The sequence below is a fragment of the Rhinolophus ferrumequinum genome, chromosome 5 (genome assembly GCF_004115265.2).
Source record: "Rhinolophus ferrumequinum isolate MPI-CBG mRhiFer1 chromosome 5, mRhiFer1_v1.p, whole genome shotgun sequence".
Lineage (NCBI taxonomy): Eukaryota > Metazoa > Chordata > Mammalia > Chiroptera > Rhinolophidae > Rhinolophus > Rhinolophus ferrumequinum.
The window spans coordinates 52,511,504-52,525,270 of NC_046288.1; the positions used below are offsets into that span (position 1 = coordinate 52,511,504).

General features: G+C 42.0%; 1 protein-coding gene across 2 annotated transcripts in view; it reads right to left on the reverse strand.

The window, feature by feature from the left end:
- The window catches only part of PPP3CA (protein phosphatase 3 catalytic subunit alpha), a 294,361-nt gene extending 285,905 nt beyond the window's left edge, over positions 1–8,456 (reverse strand). The window contains exon 1 of one of the 2 annotated variants that reach the window (XM_033105697.1): positions 7,884–8,325. In XM_033105697.1, the coding sequence (XP_032961588.1) occupies positions 7,884–7,941 (58 nt within the window). In that variant the 5' untranslated portion in view covers positions 7,942–8,325. Of the gene's footprint in view, positions 1–7,883 lie in introns of both variants that reach the window. The other variant, XM_033105698.1, reaches the window with a different exon arrangement.
- Between the last annotated feature and the right edge of the window lie 5,311 nt (positions 8,457–13,767).

The following is a 13,767-nucleotide window of genomic DNA, read 5'->3' on the forward strand; positions in this document are numbered from 1 at the left end:
TTTAAGAGAATTTATTGTGCTTTTAATTTGATAAAATGGAATAGCTTACACGATGTTTAAAAAGAAATATCAAGGGATGGCTTAAAGCCCACTTAGGAGAATATAAGGAGTCAGCAGAATTGATGCCACTTTTTAAAAATTTCTCATAGCCCATATATCTTCCCACTGGATAGCACCCAATGACATTTTGGGGGCCTGAGGAGAGCAGGAGGCTATGTTGGAGACGGTTGCATTTCTGGATTACAACAGCATTACAGAAAAATGATAGACTGAGATGTAAACAAAGGAAGAGGGTTTTACTTGTTTGTTTGTTTAATGCAATTGGCCAGGTCATTTTTCTCTTCGAGTGCAAGTGAGGGCGATAATTAAAATATATGAATCACCCAATAAATCAAACACTGAGTGATTAACATATCTTTTTTTCACTTGTCAAAAACTGATCAGCATAAGGGGAAATACAACAAAAACTGAAAGAAAGCTTTCAAGTTCAAGCTAATATGCTAAGTTGAAAAGGATTTAGCCTTTTAAACTCAGCTGGCACAAAGCCTGTCCAAATGACCAAACAACAAAACTGCTTTCAATATAATTGTGTCACCTTCTTAAGGCCTCCTTCTCATACTCCAAACCTTGATATGGCTGGAGACGGAAACATTCCAATTAACCAGTCACCATATAGAACCATTTACAAAGAATCTGAACTTAATATAATACACTCAAAATAAACATATAATTGTCCTCCATTTATTGCTTCGGGAGCACTTAAGACTTTTGCAGTGCCCTGATCATTCAACAGGAATTTATTCAGGACATAATAAGCAAAGCATTGAGCTAGGTGCCACTAGTTCAATGACCATATTTCCCAAACTAAAACTTTGAATACACATATTAGCAAATGATGTTAAATAACTTCCAAGTATATGCAGCTACCTGGGAGACATAGTTTAGACACTGACATTAGAATTTCCAAAATATTCTAATGCTACAGAGAGAGCTAAACATTTTAAATAAGAAGTAGTAGCTCCTCCCAAAAAAAGAAAAACTAGGGTTATATAGTCATTATGGAAAGAGACTCTTTAAGTATTAGAATCTTAGAGCTGATTAATTTTTTTCTTTTTAATTTAGCTCCATATGAATAAAAATCTCTCTTTGAACATCAACCATCATTCTTCCGGTTTCATAACTGTAGAAAGTACCTGAAATTGACAAACATTGTAAAATGCTATGTCATAACCTGGAGGCAGCTGTTCACATAAATCTCTGGTATCTACTTGTTTTGCTCTTTGCAGACATGTGCAGAATTTCCAGTTGCAAGAGACAGAAAGAAGTTCACAGAAAGTCAGACAGACCATTTTTTTAAAATAGTTCTATTTTGCTGTAAGGCAAAAGCATGGATTGGGGGGGGGTGAAAAAACAAAGTTCTATTCCTCTCTATGGTCTCAACAAGAATACATCTAATTTCAAAAATGCAGCATTTTAATAACTAATTACTGCTTCCTCAGAGTTTCTATTTTTTTAACATCTAAGACTTCAACTACCTGAGTGTACATTTGTGAAATGGATTTGAGATCCCAGCAATAGGTCTAGGTCCTCAAGTTGGTAGTCCATCTGATTTAGGCCGTAATTCAGAACGCCTAACCATGAGGAATATGAAATGCTGTATCTGACTTCTTATATGAAATGTAACTAATGGCTTATCAACGAATATAGCGTGTATGAATACAGGAGATTAAAATATTCTAGAATAAAAAGGGTTAAAAATGCTTCAAATGTCAGGAGTACTAAAGACATACGAGTGGTTTATAAACCAAAATTCTGTTTCAGGACCTACATCATTCCCACCTGATGACTGTATTTTTAAAAAGGAGTGAAATACCTAAGAAGAAATGGCTGGTATTTTTGCTTGAGCTGTCTCTAGAAATTAACACAATCCTCAAACCAGAGCAATAGTATGGGGTCATTATCTGTAGTTCAGGCGAAGAGGCTTACAATAACACCCTTCCAAAAATAGTAAATAAATAACACTCCTTAGCAAAAAAAGTATGCTATTTCTATTTCTGTGTATATATTTACCTGAAAACAATGCTTAACAGTTTTTCTTTAGTAAACCTCGTGCCAAGATCAAACCAGATTACAATGTTTATCATCAGAATTTATACTTCTGCTAAACACAGGTAAAAAACTTCTAATAAAACTATTTCGCATGTATAGCTAGCAATTCAGTAAAGCAAACAAAACAAAAAAATGTGGTATCTTAAATATACCAAAAGAAGTAACAGCTTCAGACAGATTTCCAAGAGAAATGAGCATCTTTCCTAAAGGAAAAAATTTACTTACACTTACCTACAGTCCCACCTGTAATCGACCATTCTTATCTATTCTGTCTCCATTTTTCCAACTACAAAATAAGTGTCACCATGATCTACTGCTGTAGACAAAGTATTCATGGATTTCAATATTAATGATTCTGACTATTTTTGAATGACCCTAAAAATATATTCACATGTTGTCATTTGTAATTCTGTGTCTGCAGCGACTGAACTTCCATTGCCAGGTGAGTGACCCAAGTGTAACCATTTAGGCTCTCAAATCCCACTTGAGGATCCTATGGTTCTCACAAGTGACAACGAATGCAATCATTGTCCTTATACATACGGGAAAATGTAGCCTGTGACAGTATATGTATCAGTGGAATTACAGAAAGTTGTAATTCAAAATCTCATTACACTCGTATATAACCTCTTGATTAGCAAGAGAATAAAGTTGCTGAAAAAACTGACAAAATGATTTTTGAGTATTTATCAAAGTTCCATATCATGAATCATCATTATTCTTTATGATTCTAGAAGTGTTCAAAATCTTCACAAAACTTTCAAAATGGTAATTTAACTGGATTTGCTAAAAGGAGAGTATGTCTAGAAAAATGCCGTTTTCCAATGAGGTCACTCTAAATGGGTTCTTTATTTGGATTCATAATTAGTTTCAACTTTACACACGGCTGACACAAAAAAGATAAGGAAAAGCATAAAAGGCCGATTATAAAAGTTATAAAGCACAGTCTATCCAAGTCATATTTCCTATCTCTAAAATTACAAATAAAAACAGTTCATAGAGACACAAGTAGATTTAAAAAGGCCTATTTTTAAACTAATATAAACAAATTTTAGAGTAACTTTTAGATTCTAAGGTATTACTTTTGTAACCTTTTAACTCGATGTCTTAAAATAGACTGTTCATTTAAAGTAAAGGTTCTTCCCCACTGTCTCCAAAAAACTATTATTTTTTAAATGGTAATTCTTCTAATTGATGGCATTTTGGAATCATTGGAATTTCCCTGATTCCCAGTCTCAACTGTTGCCATAAGCCCTAAGTCTACAGGATGTTTTGAAAATACTGTACTTATATTTACTTTATAGTAATGAATAAACCAACCTAATTTGTAATGAACAGCATTAGTTTGCACACTATTCACTAAGTCCAGAAAAGAATTTGTTCTCAAGTATATTAACCATGCCTAAATCGTGTTGTTTAGAGTACTAATTAGATTAGCAGACCCCTTTCTTCACATCCACAGGGATATAATCTTCAGCCAGGAAACACTGACATTTAATCATAGTAAGTTTCAATTAATGACACTGAATTAACGAGGTTTTACTATACTCAAATGGAAAACCAGATACATGGAATAACTCAACTGATGGTAACAAACGTCAGTAAAATAAATTCACAATAAGCTCTTCCTGACAACCGCAAAGAAATGTTATTATTTAATACTCCATATTTCTGTTTTCTTTTTAAGTAGTATTACCAGTCCCATCCAGCTAGAAACACTGGTGGCTTGAATCCTGATTTACTTAATTTTTACTTAGCTACCATCTTCTTGCTTATATGATTTTAGATATCTTTTCAGAACTCCCTATGTGTACTTTGTCTACACAAACAGTACATAAGCTGACAATACACAGAAAGACAGCTTATTTTGCAGGATTCCCCGCAGCCACAAACAACCTGACACAAAGCACAAAAGTGCCCTACATAGAGTTTTTGACAAATTCCCCAAAACTCTTCCCAGGAATTTACTCTTAACAACCTGCCATGGTATCTGGAATTCCTACCATTAAAATCAGTTCAGGTGAAGGTGAAAGGCCCATTACAAAATACTTGAAGATGCGAACAGAGGGAAAAGGCAAGAGATGTAACAACGCAACACAGTTTTATTTCTTCCAAGTATTTAACTGTCATGTACCAAAATTCTACAGCCAGTAGGGAATGTTAGGGCCAGACCAGGAGTTAAAGGCAGGAACAGGCAGGGAGAAATGAAGAGAAGCCAAAGTTTGAAACAAGGCCTGTGGAGCACCACTGCAGAGAAAAACCAGACCATCCTGTGTGTTGTGGGGGAGGGGAGAAATAGCTATTCTTCTATTTATTGCCCTTGGTCTTTGGCCTTATATTATGCAATGTTTCTTTTTTTAAAATGTAAAACAGTAAATGGATCAAATTATTATGATTTCCAACAAATAGCATTACCACGATGTTTTCTCTGAATTTTTATACTTTCCATTATTTTTATCCAAGAACAGTCAAAATGAAAAAGTACTAGTTTTACGAAATGAAGTAACTTTTTCTGAGGTTAATCTAAATGAGTCCTTTCCATCTCCAATACTGTCACTCTTTTCCTTTCATTTTTAAGGTTTAGAAAACTGATGAGGGTCTCTGAACACACTCTAGAAGAAGCTGCAAACATGAAACATGAGTTAGCTGAAACAAACTCAACCTACCTTTCCAAAGTTACACTCTGGAAGTACATGTCAGAAAAGCTTTCACATCATCGTATTTACTACAAACAACCACAAGCACAGCTTTATTTGTAAACAGCAATTTGTTATACAACAAAAACCAGATCATACTAATGAAGGTAACAGTAAACAAATGGCATGCCATGCACATAATGATCCAAACACCTCTCACTCCTCTATGTAAGCAAATACCTCTATCGGTACTTGGTAAAAAGAAAGAAAGCTTCAGGAGCACAGAAATTTCTGCAAGGATAATCCCTTTCCTACGTTAAAGAATAAGTCAATCTCAGAGCACTGAGATGAAATTCTGGCAAAATTAGAGTAAGTCATGTTTTCATAAACTGTCTTATTTTTATAAATATGAAAAATTGTTCGATAATGTTTCCCAGTCATCATACATGTACTTTCTACTCACTAAGCACATGTATACATAGTCAAAGGGAACCATTTCATAGTAGACTAATCATCAAAATAGATTATCATCTCAAATAATTAATCGTAAAAATTATGTGTATGACAAAATGTTGAATCCAATACTTGATAAAGCTTTTAGGCCAACAATATAGTCTACAAGAAAGGATAAGAGAAATAGTGACAGTTGTCCACCTTAAAAATCAGGATTCATTAAAACTTTTTTCTAGAAAAGAAATTTCACATTCAAAATTTCACATCACCCTATCAAAACAAATGCAAAATTAACTTTTCCTATTTTGAGCCTATTACTCATATTTGCATTTCAATTCTGCAATAATATGTAAACCGAATTTTTGGAATTATGGATAGTGTATGTACTTACAATGTAAAACCATTTATAATAATATATATCATGTTTCCCCGAAAATAAGACCTAGCCGGATAATCAGCTTAATGCGTCTTTTGAAGCAAAAATTAATATAAGACCCTGTCTTATTTTAATATAAGACAGGGTCTTATATAATATAATACAATACAAGACCGGGTCTTATATTAATTTTCGCTCCAAAAGACTCAACAGAGCTAATTATCCGGCTACGTCTTATTTTCTTGGAAACACAGTATAATATAGCATTGTCAAAAAAAGTAAGACAAAACAGCCAAGGAATGGTTCAATGGGCTCTTTCACATTAAATGGTAAAGACTGGGAGCCTGAATGTATGAACAGTCACTTTTACATTCTTCACTTGGTGACAATTTTATATTTACAGTAAGAACCCATAATTTTGTGATTTAAAACAGAGAACCTAGTTTCGTGTGTGCACGAGTGTTTTTTAATTGCTGACACACTTATTGCTATCATTTGAATTGTAAGCTTTACATTGTTTTGAAAATAGGTGATCTTAACCTACAGATTAGAGTTACACCCTAAACTTCACACATTAGGGAGAGATTTGTTATTTTGGTATTTCAGTAAAAGGTCTTAATTTTTTAATATGTCAACAGAAGATTTTAATATAAATACAGTTCTTTGGAATGAATACGAATCGACTGTTTAAAGGAGGGCCCATGCCTGCAGAAAGAATAGCTGTGCATCTGTAGTCCTATTTCCAGTCACTTTTGCAGAGATATGTTCTCCTAGTTTTGATGGTCTATGAATACTGACTGCACTGAAGCAGGACTGATTCTAATACAACCAAAACAAAATATTTTATTCTCTCTTTCTTAAAAAGGAGACCACATTTCCCCCATCACCACGCAACACACACTTTAAAAACTGAACAAACCTGAATAGAGCAATGAACAGTTCAGAAGCCCCAGAATGACTTCTGTTATCATGGTCCTTAGGCTGCTGGGTTACTTCACCTAAAAGGCTCATGATGCAAAAGACTTGACTGCCTTGCACTCTACTTGTTTGCTCTGGCCACATTAGATAGTATCTGTATTCTACAGAAAACACACACACCCGCCAGCCAGCGTGGTTTCCAATTTCGAAGGCCAGTTCTGCTCCTAGTCCATGCCCAGCTCTGCTCTGCCCCAGTGTCCTGACCCCAGGAATGAGGGGTACTACTTAATCCTGGCGGATCTGCCCTGTTGTCTCATCCTTCCAGGATTCGTAGGATGGTTCCTCCTGGAGTCCACCACGAAATACAATAAGTACGGCGGATTCCCTCGTGCCAAAAAGAAAGAGACCACTATCTGTCCCCTTCCTCGCCCCACTCATCATCTTGGCTTCTCTCCGCCAGAAATCCCAGAACCATCCCCGCCAGGAGTATAACATACCCCGCCCGGGGAGAATCAAATAGCCCATTAATAAAGAGCGGGGGGGTGCCAGGGGCACAGGGAAACGAGCGTGGCAAGTTCACGATTGGGGAGGTGTGCTCCCAGGGAACCACTCAAGAGCAATGACAGGTCGGCGGGGGAAGGCTGGGGGTGGCGAGAGAGATTGGAGAACTGCTTTTCGTGTTTTTCTCAGGGCCTGCAGGGGAATCCCGGGGAGGAGGTGGCAGGGCTCTCGGGTCGTTCCCGGCCTCCCTCGCCCCCAGCGTGTCCCCTCCGCTACCCCCTCCGCCTGCGGCCGCCCCCGCCCCACGCGGAAGCGAGTGCAGGGCTCCCCCCACGCTCTCCCGCTCTCTCGCGAGTCCTGTGCAGGCCCTTTCAGGGGAAGGGGGAGGGGGCGCGAAGGGAATTGCTGCAATGGAGCACCGAGAGAACCCTGCCCGAGCCAGGCAGTCGGTGGAAAGCCTCCACCACATAAAAATGCCATATTAATTTTTTAAAAGCCATAAATCACCCCTCCCTCTGCAAAAGAAAACCATAAACCCGATCCCATGCAAGCCTGCGAGCAGCCACCCACTTCCTATTTCTGTCACAGCAGCTACACCCAGCCAGCAACCACCCCCCGGGCGCCCCCTCCCGCCCCCGCCACCCCCGCAGCCGCCTCCCCGAGGCTCAGCCATTTGCCAACTGACGCCCCCATAAATAAAAATGCCCCAAGTAGGGCTGGGTGGGAGGCGTGGGGGAAGGGCGCGGGAGGGAGGGGGTGCGAGGGTTGCACAATATCCTAGAAGGTCCGTGGCTGGAGCGCGGAGAGAACCCGGGGCGGGGGAGGGGAGGCGAGCCGCCCGGGTGCCTGCGGCACACGGTGCACCCCGGCGACCGCGGCGCGCCGCTTACCTTTCACCACCCTGTCGGTCGTCGACAACTTGGGATCAATTGCCTTGGGCTCGGACATCTCCAGCCGCCGGGAGACAGCGAGGCGCTGCTCGTCCGTCCTACTGTACACCCCGACCAGACCGGCGGGCCAGACACTAAACGCTGCCGCCGCGCTGCAAACCGCTCGGCTGGAGGTCTGGGCTCTGAGCTGGCTTTAAAGTTACTGCCTTCTCGGCGCGTCCCTCCTCCTCCGCCGCCGCCGCCTTCACTCCTCCTCCGCCGCCGCCAGCCCCGCCGACTCCGCTCCGGGCACGCGTGTGTGGTGGTTATTTATTTATTTTCTAAGCGCGCCTCTTGGTTCTTCTTTTATTCTTGGGAAAGGGGGATGGGGAGAACAAGCGCACACACGAGCACCCACCCTGGCACGGAGACCCGGCACCGCGGAATGGAGCCCCACGCGCGCACACTGCCGGGATTAAGACCGATCACATGGGGAGGGCCGGGGGCGAGAGAGGAGAGGCAGGGCCGCCGATGTCAGTGCCACCAGCCGCGCCTCGGCGTCCCCGGCGGCGGAGAGGCGCCGGTCCTGCTGCTGCTGCTGCTGCTGCTGCTGCTGCTGTTGGTGCTGCTGCTGCTGCTGCTGCTGCTGCTGCTGCTGCTACCGCCGCTGCCGCCGCTTCCCACACCCGGCGCCGCCGCTGATCCGCGGCCGCCGTAGACGTCCCGCCGCCGCGCTCGCCCGCGCTCGCCTTTGCCAACCCGCGCCGCTCCTTTACTCACACACACACAGCCGCGGAGCTCGGCAGACACAGTCCCGGGCGCAAGCTACCCTCCTCCGCCGCTGCCGCCGCCTCGGCCGCCGCCACCGCGCCCGCCTCCGCCTCCTCCCCTTCCTCCTCCAGGCCCCCGCCTCTAGCGCCCCGGCAGCCTCCTCCTCCCTGCGGAGCCCGCCCCCGGCTCCCGGCTCCCCGCCCCGACGTCGGAGCTGTGGGCGTTTATTGGCTGGCAGGCACGTCACTCTCTACCAGGTGGCAGCTCCCGGGTTCCGCCCGCCTCCCGCTCCTCCTTGCGGACCCCGCCCCCCGCTCTGTTTTCTCCCAGCTGCCAGTCAGTCCAGCGGGCCTGCCCCAGTCCTTGCTCAGGTGTCACTGTTGCTGGCAGGCCGGGATTACAGAAGGAAAATAGGCAGGGGTCGCGGCTGGGAGGCGAGGGGCTCTACCAGGCCACCCCAGGCCCACTGGGCTTCCGCCCCTGGATCCCGCACACACCCCCGCGCCGCTTTGGCCACCGTGCCTTGCGGGCTGGGTTAAGCCGCAGTGTGAGGAGCCAAGTGCGGAGAGTATCTCCGCGTGTGTGCGTGGCCTGCGAGAGGGCAAGAAAGGAGGAGGGAAGAAGAGGAGGGAAGGGGGGCAGTGAGAAGCGACGGAGAGAGGGCGGAGGAAGGAAGAGCGCGGGGAGTTCCGCGGCCCGCCGCACAGCTGCTGTCGCTGCCGCAGCTGCCCAGGGAGAATCGCCAAGACGGTGACGAATAAACAGCTTACCTGGGGGAGCCGTGCTCCGCCTGTGATGCGTGTACAGTTGTTTTTGCTATTGGGGCTTTTGTGTGGGCGGTGTGGTGCTTATTCATGTTTCCTACCCCTGCCTCCATACCTCCTGAGGAGCCGGCCACTCCTGAGCGTCGCGGGCCGGGGACGTGGCGGAATGTGCGGGGCACTCTGGGATGCGGGAGCGGGCTATCCGAGGAGGATGGGACGGGAGTCCAAATGACCCCGGGGCAACTCTGAGTCACCGGGGACAGCCCTGCTGGACTCCTGAAAGAAATGAGGGGGCGGGAGAAACTCCGGAGACGGGCGTCTTTTCCCTATTCGCACACGCGCACGCAGCCACTGGTCGGGACCACAGCTCCCTTCCCTGCTTTTCCAATTGCCGGACACCTATTTGATGCTCCCAATGCTTGCAGGACCCTGAAGCCCTAGGTGGATCCACACTCTGGTTCCTCCCGTTGTAATGAGGGCAAAAAGGGAATTCAAGGCGGAGGCCAGACGGTGACAGTGGCCCAAACGCTCCTTCTGACCTACTGCCTCGCCATAGAACGAGGAATGGGTCTCCCTCTGCCAGGGCAGGTCCGCACAGCCCCTCTCTGCTATCAACCTCAGCACCAAGGACTGGCAAGAGGGTTGGAGCTTCTTTGGGAATAATGAAAAGAGCTGAATAAATTTCTCACCCTTGACCCTTCCTGTTTTATTTCCAAATTCTTTCAATATCTGATTTTTCCTGTTTTCTGAATTGGACCATGAACCCAGTAAAAGGCCTAATAAAAGATTCAGGAAGCTAGGAGATGGAACCTGAATAAGTGTTTTTCTAGCAGGCTTTACGTTAAAGTTCAAACTTGATAAATTGTTGGGATTGACTGATGGCGCTGGAGTATAACTTGAGCAGAGTGGCCTGCGAGGAATAAGAGCTCACTCTAGAAGGCACGTGAACCTCTGTGAAGGCCTATCCTAAAAGGAGACCATGCAGGGTGTGTCCCACTGGCTCAGGGAGGCTGCCACTGGCTCCAAGACTCCGATGCCCAATTTACAACTCCAGGATAGTGTGTGGTAATTAGGCAGACAGTACATTCAATAAATATGTATTGTTTTCCTTTTATATGCCAGATACTGTGGTAGGTAATTTATGTGTGGGGTGTTTGTGGAGGGAAGAGGAGGTGTTTAAAAATGGTCCTTGCCTTCAATAAAGCCTAGTGTCCAATAAAACTGTCATAAAAATATGAGCTCTGAGAGGTCACTGTATCATCTAAGGAAGGGGGGGTTGTTGAAACAGTCTCCCGAGCATGGGCAAAGCTAGTTGCTAAGGCAGACATGGGGAGTTGGTCCCTGGCCAAAGAGCACAGAGCCAGTCAGGGATGTCAAGACCTGTGGGTGAAGAAGAGGGCCTACTTTAGGAAAGACCAGGAAACCATGCCCCGCAATGCTCACTTCCAGTGCCACAATGTTCTCTCCCACATGTGGCAAACAAAGATGCAGTTCCCACCATTTTTTGGACTCACTTTTCAGGTTTAGGAAAAATATCTTTGAACCAAGATCAGAGACTTGAAATGTCAGCACCATAAAAAAGTTGTATGATACAGATAGGAAATAAAGGCACACCTTTGAGGCACACCCTTCAGTCCGCTACAAGTCTAGGACACCTCCTAGCTGAGGTATGTGTAGAAAAAAGAGTTATGAATCATAATCACTTTACAACACATCTTATGATCATCAGGTTCCTTTAATGCACGTGTATGGTTCCATACTGCTACATCTTCTTAAACGAAAGTGGACCCTACTGTCAGGAAAACTAGCCAACAGAATGTTAACTACGGACTAGTTATGTCCTCATACCTTGCCTGCTGAACTGGCCAAATTATCTTTTTTATTCAGATATTTTTTCAGATATCCTATCTGTTACTGCCATTTTTTTTTTTTTTAAATCATGTTAGACTGCCCAGGCAGACTTTGATTATATTATACTTGCATAAGATTGCTTTATACTTGGAATCTACATTTTCAAGAACTTGCAATTCTTGGATGATGACTTTAATAAGGCCCTCTGCTTATAAAGAAAAAGAAAGGAAAAGAAAAGAACCTTGGCAAACTACAACTTGCTGTCTACTAAAAAATTGTATTTTCCCTTCCTTTGTATATTTCTCTCTGGGAAACATCTGCCCAGGTAGGGATTCCACTTCCTGGCCTGCACCTGCTTGCATTTAAATGGATTCATGTGACGTGTTCTGCTCAATGGACTGTGGGCTGAAGTGTTTTATCACTTTCAGGCCAAGGCAGTTAAGCAGTAGACAAGCATTCTCCTGCCTCTGGGTTCCCATCCTTTAGCTGAATGCAGATGCTTCTAGGGCCCAGGGAGGGCATAATGCCAAATGGAAAGAGCTAAGTGCCTGTATTACTACGTAAAGTAGTGATGCTCACCTACAAGAAAATCTACTTTAGACTTTACATGAAAAAAGAAATAAATTTGTATTGTGTTTCTCCATTGAAATTTGGGGATATGCTTGTTAGGCTAGCTAGTATTACCAAATTAATACACAGAGATTATCTAAGATGTTAGTGCAAAAAGTAAAATCCAAATGTATTGTGTACCTGTTATATAACAGACTATCAGACTAAAAATATTCTTATTTCTTTTAGTCTATGAGCATCAAGTTTTGATTTTTTTGTAAACGAATTATTAATTTATCAGTTGTGTTTTGAACACCTGTTCTGTACAAGGTAGTGTGCTAGATGATGCATAAATTTATATAGTAAAAGTTTCAAAGATTTAATTCTTTCGTTCACAGTCTCAAAGTCTTATACGAGAATTGTACACATATTACCTTTGCAAAAACTTAGGTGTAAGGTGCTCTCACTATTGGAGACACAAACTAATTTTACTGTTGACTTCATCAAAACTAATTATGAAGATAAATAAGTGTGGAAAAAAATATTGAAAATTCAGCATCATCTATGCATTCAGATGCTCCAAGTCACAGCTTATCTCCATTGGTGCAAATTTGCATTGGTGCAAATTTTAGTGTGCTATTAAGTACTCTGCTAGATGCATTTTTTTATGAATTAAAGATATTGTATTTTTATGTCTTGTTTTCAGAATAATCTGCTTTTGAAATTTTAGACTTTCTTTTAGTTATTGGATGACTACTAGCATTTTGATATTAAGAGTTAAATAACTCCTGGGTTTGGCTCTTCTGAGGGATGCTCTTTGCTCTGAGTAAGTGATGGTAGACATTATGTCTGACCTACAAGTATTCTCACCTGAGCTAGTAGAGCCTAGTGCTGAAGAACCTGCAGACTAGACAGCCAATCCTGGTGGGGCCATGGCTGTGTATGAGAATTTGATTTATTACCGTAGAGTTCATTCCCATGACATCCACTTCTAACATGTCGAGTTCTACACTATTCACTATAGAGGCACTATGAAATATATTAGTCATCATGGATTTTATTATTTGAGGTTTAAACTAAAGCACTCTTATTTGTTTATCTTTTGCATTGCTCTTGAAATTTTGTTGAGCCTGGTTTTTTTCAGAAGGCAGTTTTACTCATTTAGAAATTATTTCTCAAAGAACATAAAAATGTGTTATACCAAATGTATTCAGGAATAAATTTAATTTTTTTCCATCAGGAACCAAACAATAACTTATGGAATTACATGCTAAGTTTAATATGGAGAAGATATATTTTATATAAAATTTAGCTAGACTATGGGTGATCATTATTTTTGGATTCAATAAACATCTATTCATATTTGTTTTATTTATATTTGTATATCTCATATCCTACTGCTGGGCACAGAGTAGGGTGCTCAACAAATTTTGTTAAGTAAATTTTAAAAATGTATTGGGATGTAATATGTGAGGCAGTAGGCTAAGTACCATAGTTCCTACTCTCAGAGCTATTTCAATATTACTAATATATACATATATATCAATATTTATATATAACTAATATATACATACACAGACACACATACATTGGAGAAAAATATTATTAGCTATTTTTCCTAGATAATTTAAATTCTAATTTTATTATTATTTTTAAAATTATGAATAGGTTAATGGTGCCAAGTCATAAATGTTAACATTTAAAATAGTCATATTTGTGCTATTGTATTGAAAATCCAATATATATTCATGCTGTAAAACTTTATGTAGTCTGGGATTTCTAAAGTCAGAATTTCAAAGTATTTGACCTGAAATGTGCTGAAGTTTACATTTGAAGTGCTTTGAGAACAACTTCAACAACAATAGCAAAAGATTTAGTAATCAAACAAAGGTACTACCCAATTGTAGAAGACCTAGTAAGTCAATTTAGGAGAAAATTTGTCAAGCCTTTTAAAAGTACATTTGTATATA